Source organism: Gymnodraco acuticeps, unplaced genomic scaffold (assembly GCF_902827175.1).
Source record: "Gymnodraco acuticeps unplaced genomic scaffold, fGymAcu1.1, whole genome shotgun sequence".
Taxonomy (NCBI): Eukaryota; Metazoa; Chordata; class Actinopteri; order Perciformes; family Bathydraconidae; genus Gymnodraco; species Gymnodraco acuticeps.
Window position 1 is genome coordinate 2,132,097 of NW_022991187.1, and position 16,827 is coordinate 2,148,923.

Genomic DNA, 16,827 nt, shown 5'->3' on the forward strand with positions numbered 1-16,827 from the left:
CTTCTACACCAACATGTGTCCACTCTTCTTCATGTCTCTTCTACATCAACATGTGTCCCCTCTTGTTCATGTCTCTTCTACATCAACATGTGTCCCCTCTTCTTCATGTCTCTTCTACATCAACATGTGTCCCCTCTTCTTCATGTCTCTTCTACATCAACATGTGTCCCTTATTCTTCATGTCTCTTCTACATCAACATGTGTCCCCTCTTGTTCATGTCTCTTCTACATCAACATGTGTCCCCTCTTTCTTCATGTCTCTTCCTACATCAACATGTGTCCCCTCTTCTTCATGTCCTCTTCTACATCAGCATTGTGTCCCCTCTTCCTCACGTCTCTTCTACATCAACATGTGTCCCCTCTTCTTCATGTCTCTTCTACATCAACGTGTGTCCCCTCTTCTTCATGTCTCTTCTACATCAACATGTGTCCCCTCTTCTTCATGTCTCTTCTACATCAACATGTGTCCCCCTCTTCTCCATGTCTCTTCTACATCACCGTGGTGTCCCCTCTTCTTCATGTCTCTTCTACATCAACATGTGTCCCCTCTTCTTCATGTCTCTTCTACATCAACATGTGTCCCCTCTCTTCCATGTCTCTTCTACCTCACCATGTGATTCCCCTCTTCTTCATGTCTCTTCGTACCATCAACAGTGTGTCCCCCTCGTGTCTCCATGTCATTCTCTACATCAACACGGTGTCCCCTCTTCTTCCATGTCTTCTTCTACAGCAACCCCTGTGTCCCCTCTTCTTCATGTTCTCTTTCTACATCAACCGTGTGTCCCCCTCTTCTTCATGTCTCTTCTACATCAACATGTGTCCCCTCTTCTTTCATGTCTCTTCTACATCAACATGTGTCCCCTCTTCTTCATGTCTCTTCTACATCCACCATGTGTCCCCTCTTCTTTCATGTTCTTCTGTCTACATCCCAACATGTGTCCCCTCCTTGCTCATGTCTCTTTCTACATCCAACACGTGTCCACTCACTTCTTCCATGTCTCTTCTTACATCCAACACTGTGCTCCCCTCTTCTGTCATGTCTCTTTCTACATCAACGTGTGGTCCCCTCTTCTTCATGTCTCTTCTACATCCCAACATGTTGTCCCATTTTTTTTCTTCTTCATGTCTCTTCTACACAAACATGTGTCCCCTCTTCTTCATGCTCTCTCTACCACCCAACATGGTTGTGCCCCTCTTCTTCATGTCTCTTCTACACCAACAGTGTCCCCTCTTCTTCCATGTCTCTTCTACATTCAACATGTGTCCACCTCTTCTTCATGTCTCTTCTACATCAACATGTGTCCCCTCCTTCTTCATGTCTCTTCTACACCAACATGTGTCCCCTCTCTTCATGTCTCTTCTACACCAACATGTGTCCCTCTTCTTCATGTCTACTTCTACATCCCACCTGTGGTCCCTCTTCTTAATGTCTCTTCTACATCAACATGTGTCCCCTCTTCTTCATGTCTCTTCTACTATCAACATGTGTCCACCTCTTCTTCATGTCTCTTCTACATCAACATGTGTCCCCTCTTCTTCATGTCTCTTCTACATCAAATGTGTCCCCTCTTCTTCATGTCTCTTCTACATCAGCATGTGTCCCCTCTTCTTCATGTCTCTTCTACATCAACAGTGTCCCCTCTTCTTCATGTCTCTTCTACATCAACGTGTGTCCCCTCTTCTTCATGTCTCTTCTACATCAACGTGTGTCCCTCTTCTTCATGTCTCTTCTACATCAACATGTGTCCCCTCTTCTCATGTCTCTTCTACATCAACGTGTGTCCCCTCTTCTTCATGTCTCTTCTACATCAACATGTGTCCCCTCTTCTCATGTCTCTTCTACGTCAACGTGTGTCCCCTCTTCTTCATGTCTCTTCTACATCAACTGTGTCCCCTCTTCTTCATGTCTCTTCTACATCAACGTGTGTCCCCTCTTCTTCATGTCTCTTCTACATCAACATGTGTCCCCTCTTCTTCATGTCTCTTCTACATCAACATGTGTCCCTCTTCTTCATGTCTCTTCTACATCAACAGTGTCCCCTCTTCTTCATGTCTCTTCTACACCTCAACATGTGTCCCCTCTCTTCATGTCTCTTCTACACCAACATGTGTCCACTCTTCTTCATGTCTCTTCTACACCACATGTGTCCACTCTTCTTCATGTCTCTTCTACACCACATGTTGTCCCCTCTTCTTCATGTCTCTTCTACACCAACATGTGTCCACTCTTCTTCATGTCTCTTTCTACATCAACATGTGTCCCCTCTTGGTCATGTCTCTTCTACATCAACATGTGTCCCCTCTTCTTCATGTCTCTTCTACATCAACAGTGTGTCCCCTCTTCTTCATGTCTCTTCTACATCAACATGTGTCCCTTATTCTTCATGTCTCTTCTACATCAACATGTGTCCCCTCTTGTTCATGTCTCTTCTACATCAACATGTGTCCCCTCTTCTTCATGTCTCTTCTACATCAACATGTGGTCACCTCTTCTTCATGTCGCTCTTCTACATCAGCATGTGTCCCCTCTTCTTCACGTCTCTTCTACATCAACATGTGTCCCCTCTTCTTCATGTCTCTTCTACATCAACGTGTGTCCCCTCTTCTTCATGTCTCTTCTACATCAACATGTGTCCCCTCTTCTTCATGTCTCTTCTACATCAACATGTGTCCCCTCTTCTCCATGTCTCTTCTACATCAACGTGTGTCCCCTCTTCTTCATGTCTCTTCTACATCAACGTGTGTCCCCTCTTCTCCATGTCTCTTCTACATCAACGTGTGTCCCCTCTTCTTCATGTCTCTTCTACATCAACATGTGTCCCCTCTTCTTCATGTCTCTTCTACATCAACAATGTGTCCCCTCTTCTTCATGTCTCTTCTACATCAACAGTGTGTCCCCTCTTCTTCATGTCTCTTCTACATCACCCTGTGTTCCCCTCTTCTTCATGTCTCTTCTACATCAACATGTGTCCCCTCTTGTTCATGTCTCTTCTACATCAACACGTGTCCCCTCTTCTCCATGTCTCTTCTACATCAACACGTGTCCCCTCTTCTTCATGTCTCTTCTACATCAACGTGTGTCCCCTCTTCTTCATGTCTCTTCTACATCAACATGTGTCCCCTCTTCTCATGTCTCTTCTACACCAACATGTGTCCCCTCTTCTTCATGTCTCTTCTACACCAACATGTGTCCCCTCTTCTTCATGTCTCTTCTACACCAACATGTGTCCACTCTTCTTCATGTCTCTTCTACACCAACATGTGTCCCCCCTCTTCTTCATGTCCTCTTCTACATCAACGTGTGTCCCCTCTTCTTCATGTCTCTTCTACACCAACATGTGTCCCCTCTTCTTCATGTCTCTTCTACACCAACATGTGTCCCCTCTTCTTCATGTCTCTTCTACACCAACATGTGTCCCCTCTTCTTCATGTCTCTTCTACACCAACATGTGTCCCCTCTTCTCCATGTCTCTTCTACATCAACATGTGTCCACTCTTCTTCATGTCTCTTCTCCATCAACATGTGTCCCCTCTTCTTCATGTCTCTTCTACACCAACATGTGTCCCCTCTTCTTCATGTCTCTTCTACACCCAACATGTGTCCCCTCTTCTTCATGTCTCTTCTACATCAACATGTGTCCCCCTCTTCTTCATGTCTCTTCTACATCATGCAGTGTCCCCTCTGTGGAAAGAGACTCTGAAAGTTTCAGGAACAAAGATTCTCTCTCTTTTTGTCCTGATCCATTTCTATAAAAACCTGTCTGAAAATGAGCTGATCAGATTTTGGCCACTTTGTGATGTCATAAGGTTTTTTTGGTTTGGTTACCATTAGCCAATCACCATTTATTTTATTATTATGGGATGCTAAAATGTATGATCTGTTTGGTGTTTCGAGGCCAAACACTTCAGAGACATGTTTTGTATATATCTGAGACCTATAATATATTGATGAAAAACAGTATAATAGGGGACCTTTAAGTTAAACATGTGCATATTGCAGTTCTAGTTATTACAGATTCAATAACATGAATCCATTGATGTCACACGTCAAGTAACACCAACATATTTGTCTCAGTCAGTCAGACAGGAGTAATGGTGAAGCCTACCTCATGTGTTTAGGCCACAGATGCCCCACACTGTGTTGATATGTATCTCTAGGGCAGGGAACCTAAAAGTCTGTACATGCCTGCTGCTCTGACTATCCATAAGGTCTATTGGGCACCACACCTTCCTGATAATGGGCCCTTCCTACTCAACAAAACCTGAGAGGGGAAATGGTGCTCCCACTCATTCTGCCGGGCCCCTCGGGGGAGTTTCTATAACTCAGCTTTGCAGTAAGAAAAGGCCCCCCCATGTACCGAGATGTCAGGACCCTCCGATTCTTCCTTGTTTTATAGAAACACTGATATGTCACACAATTTCAAGAAAAACTGGTTAAATAACAGGAGTGTGATTTTTGGTTTGCCTCTAGTGTGTCATCCACATGTTAATGAAATACTTTCTCATTTCAGACACTTCTTTTCACAGTTCAAATTATGACATGTTTTGTAAAAACACAGTAAATACTTAACATTTGGTTAAAATACATTTCGGAAAAGATCTCCCAATGTTTTAGGTTTCCAACATCTCGTTTTTTTCTACAGTAAGTCTGATATATATTTCTTACTTCACCTTTCTGTGACTAAGGATTACACAATGACAGATACAAAGTATATATAGGCTATTTTATAGAAAAGAGCATTGTCAAAATGCAGACTTACTTTTGGAGTTTCTCATATTCTCGCTCGAAGTCTCTTTCAACCTAAAAAAGAAAATATTTCACGTCAAATTCTTAGATTTTTAAATGCTTCCGGGAACTATTACAAGGTATGAGCGTTTATACAGTCTATGGTATGAACACATGATATTTGAATGATGTCTGAAAAACGACATGTCCCAAACACAAATTCAAGAACAAAGTTGTGAAGAAAATTCCTGTTTACATGTTTGCATCATCTTAAGAAGAAAGACGTTTGTATTAATAAGACCGATAACAATAAAAAAACCGACAACTCTGTTGTAATCTGAATTAATGATATTGTTGTTGGAGTCTCAAGGCGTGTGCCACTACTCAACGATGGCTCAATAGTTCACCAATTTACACCAATAGTTCCTGGGACATGCACTTTTTTCGGACTGGGACATTATTTTCTCAGAGAAAAGCTAGTGAACTATAAAGGGTATATGCAGGAATCCTGAAGTCAGATGTAACACCTTTTAAGACCTTTTTTAAGACCTTTTTTAAGACCCTTTCCATACATTTTAAGACCTCATCGCCACTTGGAGTTCTAACCGGTTACATTGGCGACACACTTCACCTCACATTTACTATATACAGTATTGATTGTCCTTCCTCCTTATCTTCCAACCATTTGGACGCAAACTTGCATTTCCCCAAAACGATGTTTAACAACCGGCGTAAACGGAGCTTCGCGCGCTATCAAGCAGTGAGCGTGCGATGTCCTGTTCAGATGACGTCAGATCCAACGGGATGCCATAAATAAACTTCATAGAATCACACTACACACCTACGCAATGATTACACTCAGGCAGACTGTAGAATACAACCTCTTTGGACAATTTATATACTTATTGGAAACAAGCTATAAAATGTAATACCTTGGAAAATGCCGTTTAATACTTTTTAAGACCCCGCGGACACCCTGTATAGGTCTAGCGGGTTCAATGGGTTGAAATGCAAGCAAAAATACTTGAATGCATCACGTTCCCAGGGTCATTAAGGGCTGAGACAGCTAGTCCAACCATGTCCCTAAAACATGTCAGGCAGGTTACATAGGCAGCATCCTGTCTTGTGGTTCTGTGGGCTCCTCCATGTAAACACAGTGGTCAAAACAACGAGGAGGGCAGTTGACACTTTGTCACCAGTGGATCATTTAGCTGGGCTGCCCACTCCCTGGGTTTTGCCTTGGATGGCACAGGAAGCTGGAAACCCAGTCCGGCAGAGACTGCTGGGGCCACATACCCATTACGGTGGAAGTGGTTTTTCCCAAGCAAGGAGATCACCCACTCACTGTCACTTCAAGGTAACCACCTATACTCAGACACCACTATTTGAAGTGTGTCTCTTTCTCTGATTACATTATTTGAGGCCACTATTCATCATAAATATACTGTTTGTGAAGCTTAACAGCTAGCCCTTCACTCAAACGGCCTTCAAGCACATTGTATTGATCAGTTTAGGATTGATGAGTGAATTGAGTCTACATTTATTCCAGCGTGTGACTTACCGTTTTAGAGACAATCTGCTTCTTCGGTTGTCCGATCTTAAAGGGAATCCTGAAACCACACACAAAATGGACAGTTATAAGCAACAGAATGATAGGTGACTAGGAGCTGGTCCAGGTCTAGAGGTGAACAAGTATCTCTTTCAGATTCCTGACACCAACAATCTGAAGTCATTCATTCCTATTTCTCTGGACAGTGTGAGAACTACATGTCATCACTTAGCACATCTGGCCGAAGTGGTTGTCCTCTTTTCTCAGTGTGGCTTCACTGCATGACCCTGGCTTGCAATCGAACACTGATGCTCAAGCTATATTGCATATTAGAAACAATGGTAAGCCTAGACAGCCTAATCACTTTGGACTCAAAAGGGAACAGCCGGGGCGATAACTTGCTTTCAAAAGAAAACTAACAATGCTACAAATCAACATGTTATGGGATTAACTGTAACTGCAAGAGTTGCTCCTGATTCTGAGAATGAAATACAAACTTTTCTTCACTTCTGAAACACAAACACACTGACATCCTAGTTTTGGTAAATGAAAGAAAAACCACGTTCCCTCTTAGTTAAAACACAATCTTTTATCCCCATTTCAAAACCTTGCGGTTGCCTTAATAAGTTGTTGCCGAGCATCAGACTGCCTTTCCAATGTGCCTGGCTCTAGGTTGGCCTTGATGTGGCACTAATAGCCTGAAATCTAAGCTATATGATGGACAGTTGCCGCTGACAGGCTGGGTGAGGCAGCAGCTGCGTCAAAAGAAAGGTGTGTAGACTAATGAGATGGAAAAGAGAGGGTGTGATGTAGGGCCTCGTTGTGCAACCAGGGAATGCTACTCGTGTGCGGGGAAGATCCTTTTGATGACAGCTCAATCACAAAACTCAACATGGTCAAATAACAGCGGATTAGTCTGGTAAGAAAACACAGGTTTCACTCGTGGCACAGGTATGAACCGTTTGTATTGGATTTGCTGTGCTTTAGGTTGTATCAGGAACCAACTGTTCAACGATCTTATCTTAATTGAAGTTTTGAATGAATCCTTAACACATTCGAATCTGTGCAGATTACCGATGCCAGCAAATATTTGGCATCGGTCGAAGTTTCACCCACTGTGTCGTCATTTGGGTTAGCCAACATGGAAAATAACCGCAGAAATGACTCAGTCACAAACATGTTATGTGCCTCACCTTTCTCTGATTACCTGATAGTGTCATATAACGTCACAGTAAGTGCAGCACGTTCGTAAGCACAAAGAATAGTCATTCCTTTTCCAAAATACAACAAAAGCACAATTAACTCAATGTAAACCTAGCCTGGAGATGAATCAGGGCTCTCCCAAGGCTACGATGAATCTTGCTAGATCTGTTTTCACTAGTTCACATCACTGAGACTTGTTGACCACCTACTTTGTGACCGCTGTTCCTCTTCCTAATGCTGCGTTTCTGTGGCAGATAGACCCTCATGATTTGCATTTCCTTTACCTGTGTCAGTGTATATGATGGATCAGTTATTCTGGCAGAAGGTAACACTACACACAGCTACAAAAAAGACTTGTGTATATATATAAATAAATATGTGTTATACTAATTTATATTAATTTCTGTGCATCTCGCTACTGGAACAAACTGCAAAACAAACTGAAGACACTTATTCTCTCAGGGACATTAAAAGTCTCCATGCTACTAATATATGTGATTGTTTTAACGAGTGTGTTTGATTATGCTTTGTGCGATTGAATTGTATTATTATGTATATGTAATTTCTCTAAGTTCAATTTTGTAGAAGAGATTTTGCTCTCAATGAGACTTCCTGAATAAAAACAATAGTAGAGCATGCCCATTTTAAATATAATAACAAGTCTACCTGTCATTTCAGGGAACGAAATATGAAACCTGCCGAAAAGTGTTCACTAAAACACATAATAATAATAATAATAATAATACATTGCATTTCAAAGCGCTTTTTCAGGTGCTCAAAGACGCTTTACAGTGGTGATAAAACATGATAAAATAGAATTTAAAAGTTATTAAAACAAGATAAAATAACATTAAAAGTTATTAAAAACAGCAATACAGCATAATTCACAGATTAAAAGCCAGTCTGAAGAGGTGTGTTTTGGTCAGTGTTTTGAAAGTGGGGGGGTCAGTGCAGTCTCTGATGTGTTGTGGGAGGGAGTTCCAGAGGGTGGGGGCAGCGATGGAGAAGGCTCTATCCCCCCAGGTTCGGAGCTTGGTTTTCTTTGACTACATCAAATGTAGTCAAATATATTGCGGCTTCGTTGATACGGAGAGCACTAGTGGTGCTTTCAATGTGATTTCGCAATTTTGTATTAGTTTGTGTTTTTCTGGTTGGTTCTTTAACATTGCACAACGTTTGGCAACAGCTTGATGTTTGCTCCCATTTGGTGGGTGTGTCGGGGGGGGAGAAAATCATGAAATCCACAGCGGAAAACCCAAGGAAAAGGTTTAGTATAAACATTACAGTGTTCCAAGCATCCATCATAGGCCATGAAATATAGATTTAAATGTTAGCTTCCAATGTTCTCTTTTGCCACGTTCTAGCGGAGTTGACCATGACGGGACTTGGTGTTGTTTGGTGACATTAAGAGAAGACGTTTAAATGTAACTGTATAGGGGTAGATTTTCTAAAGAAAAAACTTTAGAGAGTACTTAATGTTACAGATTTAGAGTATATGCACTCCTACCAAGAGCCAAAGGAAAGTGGTCACTCTCTTCAAACTGCTCATGAGAACTGGCAAACACACAGAGTGAAGTGTGCTTTGGGGAGGGAGAGGGAAAATGTAGCAGGCAACCAGAGGGAGAGAATGAGAGAGAAGGAGGATGGTAGTCACTGTGAGAATCATTTCTAATGTTTTTCACACAGCCATATTTCTGTAGGGGCTGTCGCATTTAGAAACACTGGTGAGTCTGGTCCTGTGAACCCAGAACAAGCATCCGACATGGCAGAGAACCGACCGCAAGACAACTGGTGACAGTGAAAGTATGCGTTTCACTTACTCAAAACAACCAACATGTCTGCAAACTAATATAAGGCTAGTGATGGCCGCCGTGGACAGACTGTCATGCTAAATACCTTGGAAAATCTGATACAAATAATTAAAAAAATAAAATAGAATTAGGACTGCTCAATTAATCGTTTAATCGCGATTACGATTATGGCTTGCAACGATTATGAAAACAACGTAATCGAAATAAAACGATTCTTTTTTTTATTATTACTTTTTTTTTTTTTTGTAATAATAATAAAAAAATTTTTTTTGGTTTTTCAGTCGAGTTATATTTACAGTTCAGAACTTCAGGGTAATCAACTGTTAACAACATACTGTTCACATTGGATGTTTTCAAAGTCAATGAATAATCGCATTTAATAATCGCAATTACAATTATTGACCCAAATAATCGAGATTATGATTTTTGCCATAATCGAGCAGCCCTAAATAGAATACAAATAATGTTATCAAATATAGTGTTTGTACATGGATAAGCACTTCAATCCAAAGATTCACACTATGAGTAAACATTTCCTCACTAAATATGAAAAAACTCGAGCTATAGTTTAAGGGTATGGGAATTTGGAGCACCAGTGAGGTTATTGCTAAAAACAGCCCATTTTCAGTCCAACATGCATTAAAAAGGTGATCTGTTACATACTGTATGCCCTCATCAGCAACATAGTCAACTTGTAATTACAGCTCTATCTGATCTTTGATGTAATCGGCTACACGTCACTAGCACTGTGTTAGCACGTAGGCAAGAACAAAGACACGACAGTCTTCTCTATCCAGGACACATTATGCACCGACTGGAAGAACCAATGGCTTTTCACTAATACTGCAAATGTGTGCGCCATTAGAGGAATAGTGCATCATCAGACCTTGGTTTATTCCACGGAGCACAGAGGGCTAGTTCAAGATGTTGGGAAGTCGAATTGTTCAGATGATGACCCCAAAGTCAAACCTCTAACGTCATAGAGGCAAGTGTGCAGGCCCTACTGGAATGCATCAGTCAGCAGAGCCCATAAAGGACTCTTTTCACTGGTCGAGCACCCCACTCTTGACCTTGTGTTTGGCGGTGCGTGCTGGTAAAAGCTTTGCTTGCCAGCCATTGACTGTCTGACTGAACTGCGTGACGCCATCTTGCTTCCTCGATTACTTTCTTCCCTTAAAGTGACGCTAAGCATGGGTCATTTATTCGAAAGGGAGTTCATGTATATACATCACAGTTGTAACGAAAGAGTTTGTTGTAATACATATTCGTTTCTATGCATTTCCTATCGAACTGCAGTCATGCATTGTGAGAAACAAGCACTGCATCTGTTCAAACATCTTTTGAACTCCTAAAAAAGCAGCACACAAGTGAAGACAGGTATGACACATTTAGACATTTTTGTTAAAAGTGATTCTAGTTATAGCTAAATCCTGAATGACATAATGAAATTCAAAACAGTCAAAAAAAACAAGATGGATTCAACTATTACTATTGTGGGTAGAAAACTTCCTAGAAGTCTTAACTTAACCAGATTCAGAGACAGTTTCATCCCACAGGCAATAAGACTGTTGTAACAACATCCATAACATTCATCTGCTACTTAGTAATTATTTATCTAATATATCATTCCAATAACTTGTATATACTCGTATTGCACTATTCCACTTTTTTTAAAAACTATATTATTATATATAGTATATTTTAATATTGTTTTAATATTGTCTGCTTATCTGTATTATTGTGTTGCATTGTTGGAGAAGCCTGTGACCTAAGATTTTCAACGACATAATTACTCTGTAGCTATGTTAGTTTGACAATAAAGAACCTTGAACATTTTTAAATGTCAGGACAAAATGTAATTCATTTTGTAACTGCAATTTCCCAACGTGTTTAGCCTCAGAACCTAAGCAAGCCGTTGTAACCGTACAAACAGGGCACTGAAAGAAAGTACAACAGACCCATATGTGAAACCTTCAGTAAACCGAGTGATGGACACAGATAGAGATGTCCCGATCCGATCACGTGGGATTTTCTTTTTTATAAAATATTTTTATTATTTTATTTAATGTTACAAAACAAAAATGACCATGTTCACGTCTTAAAGTCATCCTGAGGACTTAGTTTTGGTTTAAAATGACACAACATCATGTATGTGTTGCCTCTTTTGGGCTTGTTTTCATAGACCTGGTTGCTTAAGTCTCTCAAATCTCGCAACAGAGTGGGCGCAGTGTCTAATAGTAGCAGTAAGCTAACGAGAGGCTATGTTCAGCTGGTGACTCGGGACAGAGAAAATGTCAGGAGTTTGGAAGTATTATAAAATTGAAAGAGCGAAGGCAGTGTAACAGCCAGATGCAATGTTTGCAAGAAGGAGGTTCCGCGTGGTGGAAAGAACAGAGCTACGTTCAACACAACCAATCTAATACGCCACCTGCAGGGGTAGACATTAACCCTCCGGGTCGGTGGAATTGTATTATCACTGGCCCCACCATTGTAACCACTGGCCCGGAGCATTCGTCCAAAACAAATCGACTTATAATGAAGAAAATTAACACATTTGTTGCAATAGTAATTCATGCACTAACTACATTACTACAACATTTGAACAATCAGTTCTTCCTCATTTTCCTCAATTGTTCATATTTGGTTTATTAAAGTAATGATATTGTGGTCATTGTTAAAAAATGTCTGCTATTATTATGAGTATTATTATTTGTATAATGCACTTTCTGCCTTTCTGTCATCAGGAGTTAGAAATGTAATGGCTATAGATTAGATTAGATTAGATCCTTCATTAAACTGCTGGGACATTTCCCTATAGCCAATACCTTTATATTTTCTACTCTTCACTTACTTGTCAGCATAGGTCGGCATTGATGTACAGAGCCGACAGAAGACCTTGTTTATATTGGCATCATATTAAGAGGTGCAGCCAGTGACGCGTCCTAAAACCAGGAAGTAAGCTGCTGGTTCCCTCGACAAAAAGCAATGGGATTTCTCCACAGGGTTTTGGAAAATAGCTGGAAATAAGGTCTGTGGAAAACAAACCTGTTTGATAAATGCACGTTTTGTTCAGCCGGATAATCTCCACATGTCTACCCTACTTTTATAATTGTCGAATCATAAATCTAATCGATAGATTCTAAAAGGGTTTTAGGACGCGTCACTGCACCACTAGAAGCCAACTCCATCGATCAAGCTGAAACTTTCTCTCCCTCTTCTTCTCATGCTCCCTGTCACTCTCCTTTAACTCCTCCGGTGACTTTCTTTTATTTGAAGATTGTTTTTTGCCCGGCGCTTGGCCGGTTACCGCTGGTATTAAAAACATTTTGGCGAATGGTTAGGTTTGCTTTTCACCCAACAATGACAACCGACTCACAAAACGCTATGTTGTAGCGTTAATAAATGAAACAATTTAACTAAATTGCTAGTCAAAATACCAATACCACAGGACCATTTTTTATTTTAAAGCAATATTTTTAGTGGCCCGAGCGGGCAAGTGGAAAGTACGTTATGCTGGCCCGGGTGTCTAAATAGTGCTTCCGGGCCAGCGGGCCATTTATAATGTCGAGCCCTGACCTGAGAAACAAACACCAACAACAACACGACGAGTACACAGCGGCCACTCAGGTAACGGCACTGAAACAACCGACACTTTTAAAAAGGAAAGAGAAACTGCCCCAGAACAGTGAAAAGGCCAAAAAAATAACAGCCAAGATAGCTGAATTAATCGCGTTGGATGACCAGCCGTTATCTGTTACCTTTTTTTCTCTTAAGGCCCTGACACACCAAGCAGTCACCAGAGGACTCGCCGACGCCGGCTGTTGCGTCACCGTGTTCTCCTGTGTCTTGGCCATGTGTCGCACGGGAACACACCGCAAAGACTTCAGTGCGTGAGTGGCAATAACTCTCCTTACCAGCAGGCGGCGATAGTGTGTATTCGTCATTCAAAATAGGCAACAACCGGAAGACAGAGAAGAACAGACTGCGTGATATAAACAACAACAAATAGCATGTGCGTTCCCTTTTCCCTCTCGTCCATCTAAAACATGTTTCGTGCGGCGCTGGAGCTATCAGCCATTGCAGTGTTACTTGTGGAAGACATTCTCAAGCAACAGTCTCTCAAGAAGCGGAAGAGCAGGTCTTCGTTTGCGTCATTCCAGATCGCCACGATGAGATGAAAATGAATATCAGTCTGTGTGTGCCTTCTTAAATCGTTTGTTTACTTCCCTCACTTCCGTTTCGCTTCTCATGCACTGATTCGCTAGCTGAACAGCCAATCAGAGTCATTGTTTGGTCCAACTGCCTGACCCCGATTCAACATGTTGGATTGGCCATGCATCGGGTCAGGCAGTCCAAATAAGGCGTGTCACGGCCGCCGGTGCGGGACACACCAAATTGAGTTTGGGCGACAGGACACGCTTCGTCTTCCGACTTACGAAATCGGCCTGGTGTGTCAGGGCCTTTAATGCATCGCATAAAGATCGGATCGGGAAAAATCGGTATCGGCAGATTGTCAAAATCAAATGATCGGAATCGGATCAGGAGCAAAAGAAGGTGATCGGGACATCCCTAGACACAGACTTTACAGCAGACAACACATCTTGCTGAACTCATGGGGAACTGTTCACAGTAACAGAAAACTAAACTTGGCAAGGAAAGTTGTTCAAAATATCAAGACAACACAAATGCCTATGAAAGAAAATATAATATCATATTGTTGATATGTTTACTGAGAACAAAACACAAATAGAGTACATACAACTACATATTTAGACTATAGCTATTATTACAAAGAAATAATTAGAGACTACGTGGAGAAAATGGTAGCCAAATTCTCAGAGTAAACATTTTCACATAAGCAAAAACCTGCTGGAAATAGTGATGATGTAAAGCTAATTATATATCATAGAGATGTTATTTGAATACACATAACATGTCTGAGAAGAGAATCAGAAATGCACAAAGCATGTTCTGTTGTGGACGAATACTTTTGTTCTTGTTGCCATTTGGCTTAAAATCTGATAACAGTCTTGTTTGCCGTTGTTTACTTTCTGAGGGACATCACCAGCTGTATGGAAGAACTCTGATGACAAGATGCAGATTCAGTTAGTATGTGTACAACTCATCCGTTCAGACTACGTCATAAGACCAACTGTTCACAACACCTCTCTTCATTCAGTGAACTCAGCTCCACACTCATCTGGCTCCATAGAAAATGACAAAGCACTACAAGGACTAAAAACGTACAGGTCAGTCACCGTTATTTAATAAGAACGACGTGGTCAACATTTTCATATTCCTTGCATTTGGGTTATTTTCAATAATCTGCCAATTATTCTCTCATTTAAGGAACAATTGGTGTGAATTGTCCATCACAACAAACTGGTTACATAATGACATTGATTATCAAGTCCCTATTCGCAAAGATATATTAATTTCACTCTCATAAAACTACAAAGTAACATATTATCCATCTTGGGAAGCCAGATTCCAAAGTCTGAGCATTTTTATTAGAGACATTACTATAAATGGACAACAAAATATTTGCTAAATGATTGTTTGTGAGCCTAATACAGAATAAAACTGATTGTGTCAGCTACACAAAAGACAAGATCGGCAAACACCTGTGTCGATTTTAAACCTGACATTTAACAGCATACCTATAACTTGCCAGCAGTAGATACTGTATCATCAGACTTGTGAATTGGTAGTCTAAAGTTAAGGTGAATGTTGAAAAGCGTCCCCAAATACTAAGACACAACGTAAACATGTCAACATAGGTGGCCAAGAGCCATGCTTGTAAACATTAAGGGTATCAATACACTGACCTAACGATACCCACCTACCTACTAGGAACAACTCAGCATTAGAGAAGAGTAAAACCAAAGTAAGTTAACACAACATCTCAATGCTACTGAATATACTGCATCCCCAAAGGCTAACGTTAGCTAGCCAGTTGACCAGTAATGTCCAATTCCCTTTAAATGGCTTCAGTGTTGACCCTGTTGACCTAACTCTTTGCTAACTTCACATTGAGTTTCCATGTTATGCTAATTACAAACCTGTTCGTTTTAACTGTCAACAAGCAGCTGTAAAGTCAGAAAGAAGCGTTAATAATGCTGTTTAGGTAACGTTAGGTTAAACTGCTTGCTAACGTTTCAGCAACAAAGTAGCAACGTTACTGTAGCTAACGAAGCTAGTTATACGACTTTATCATAACATACTTCGGTTTAGGTTGACTGTTTACAACAAATACTGCTTTGCTAGCACCTGTTTAACGATAAAGACGCTGCTTTTCCCATTTTAACTGTTTTATTGTCTTTCTAAAAGGATTTATTCATGAGTTTAACAAGCTAAAGCTAACTCCTGCTCTACTGTAACATCAATGTTTGTGTATTGCTACCAGGAAGTAGCCGGAGCCCGGTATACGAGACACTATTAATGTATCCTTTCTAGTTTACACTTTAATTTAATATGCTAAAATAACGATTTAGTCAACATACGTACCAGCTCATTTTGAGTGAACTTTTATTCCAGTTTCATTGGGTGGTTTTAATATCTTCCGAGCTACTCATCCCTTCCTAGCAGTCAACAGTCGAGCTTTAAACAGGAAGTACGGAGCTTAGCCGATTCTGTTTCCTCTCAAGAAGTTTTATGGCAGAAAAATAAATATTAACCATATTAGGTGGAAGAAGTACTCAGATCTTGTACTTGAGTAAACGTAGATATATACCAAAGTGTAGGAATACTATGTTACAAGAAAAAGTCCTGTATTCAAAATGTTAACCAAGTAAAAGTACAAAAGTATTGGCATCTAAATGTAGTTAAAGCAGGCTACTAAAAGTACTATATTATAGGTACTAAAAGTACTTTAAGTACAGAACGGCCTATTTCTGTATAATATCATATGGTTTGATTATAATTATTGATGTATTGATGTGTATATCAAGCTTGTAAAGGTGGGGCTATTTTGTATTATTGTATTTACTGCTGGGCAGCATGTGAATTTAATCCAGGTGTAACTAGTCTTATTTTAGTGTTGATTATATTTTTCTTTATCATTAATACATATCCTCAAAGTCACTAAAGGTACTACATAAATGTAGTTGAGTAAATATACAATATTTACCTCTGAGTTGTAGTTAAGTACAGTACTTGAGTGAATTAATGTACTTAGTTACTTTAAACCACTGAATGTAATAAAGTACACTTACTCAAGTACTGTACTGAAGTACAATTTTGAGGTACTTCACTTGAGTATTTTAACGTTATGCTAATTTATACTTTTACTTTACTACTTTGGAGATACATGCTGCTTCCCTGATGGCTTCCACAGGATTGTAGCTGACATCCTCGTGGATTCAACTTCTTATTACAGACACATGCATTTCCTAACATTCGGTCTATATGCTGTAAAATGTATTATCTCTTCGATTTACACACGGCATCTATTGCACGTCTGTCCGTCCTGGGAGAGGGATCCCTCCTCTGTTGCTCTCCCTGAGGTTTCTCCCATTTTCCCTTTAAACTGTGGGTTT

General features: G+C 40.4%; 1 protein-coding gene across 1 annotated transcript in view; it reads right to left on the reverse strand.

Annotated features, from left to right (window-relative positions):
• The window catches only part of bin3 (bridging integrator 3), a 39,632-nt gene extending 23,716 nt beyond the window's left edge, over nt 1–15,916 (reverse strand). The window contains exons 1-3 of the mRNA XM_034238337.1: nt 15,797–15,916; nt 6,288–6,336; nt 4,761–4,801 (exon numbers count right to left, since the gene is read on the reverse strand). Of these exons, the coding sequence (XP_034094228.1) occupies nt 4,761–4,801; nt 6,288–6,336; nt 15,797–15,804 (98 nt within the window). The 5' untranslated portion in view covers nt 15,805–15,916. The remainder of the gene's footprint in view (nt 1–4,760; nt 4,802–6,287; nt 6,337–15,796) is intronic.
• Between the last annotated feature and the right edge of the window lie 911 nt (nt 15,917–16,827).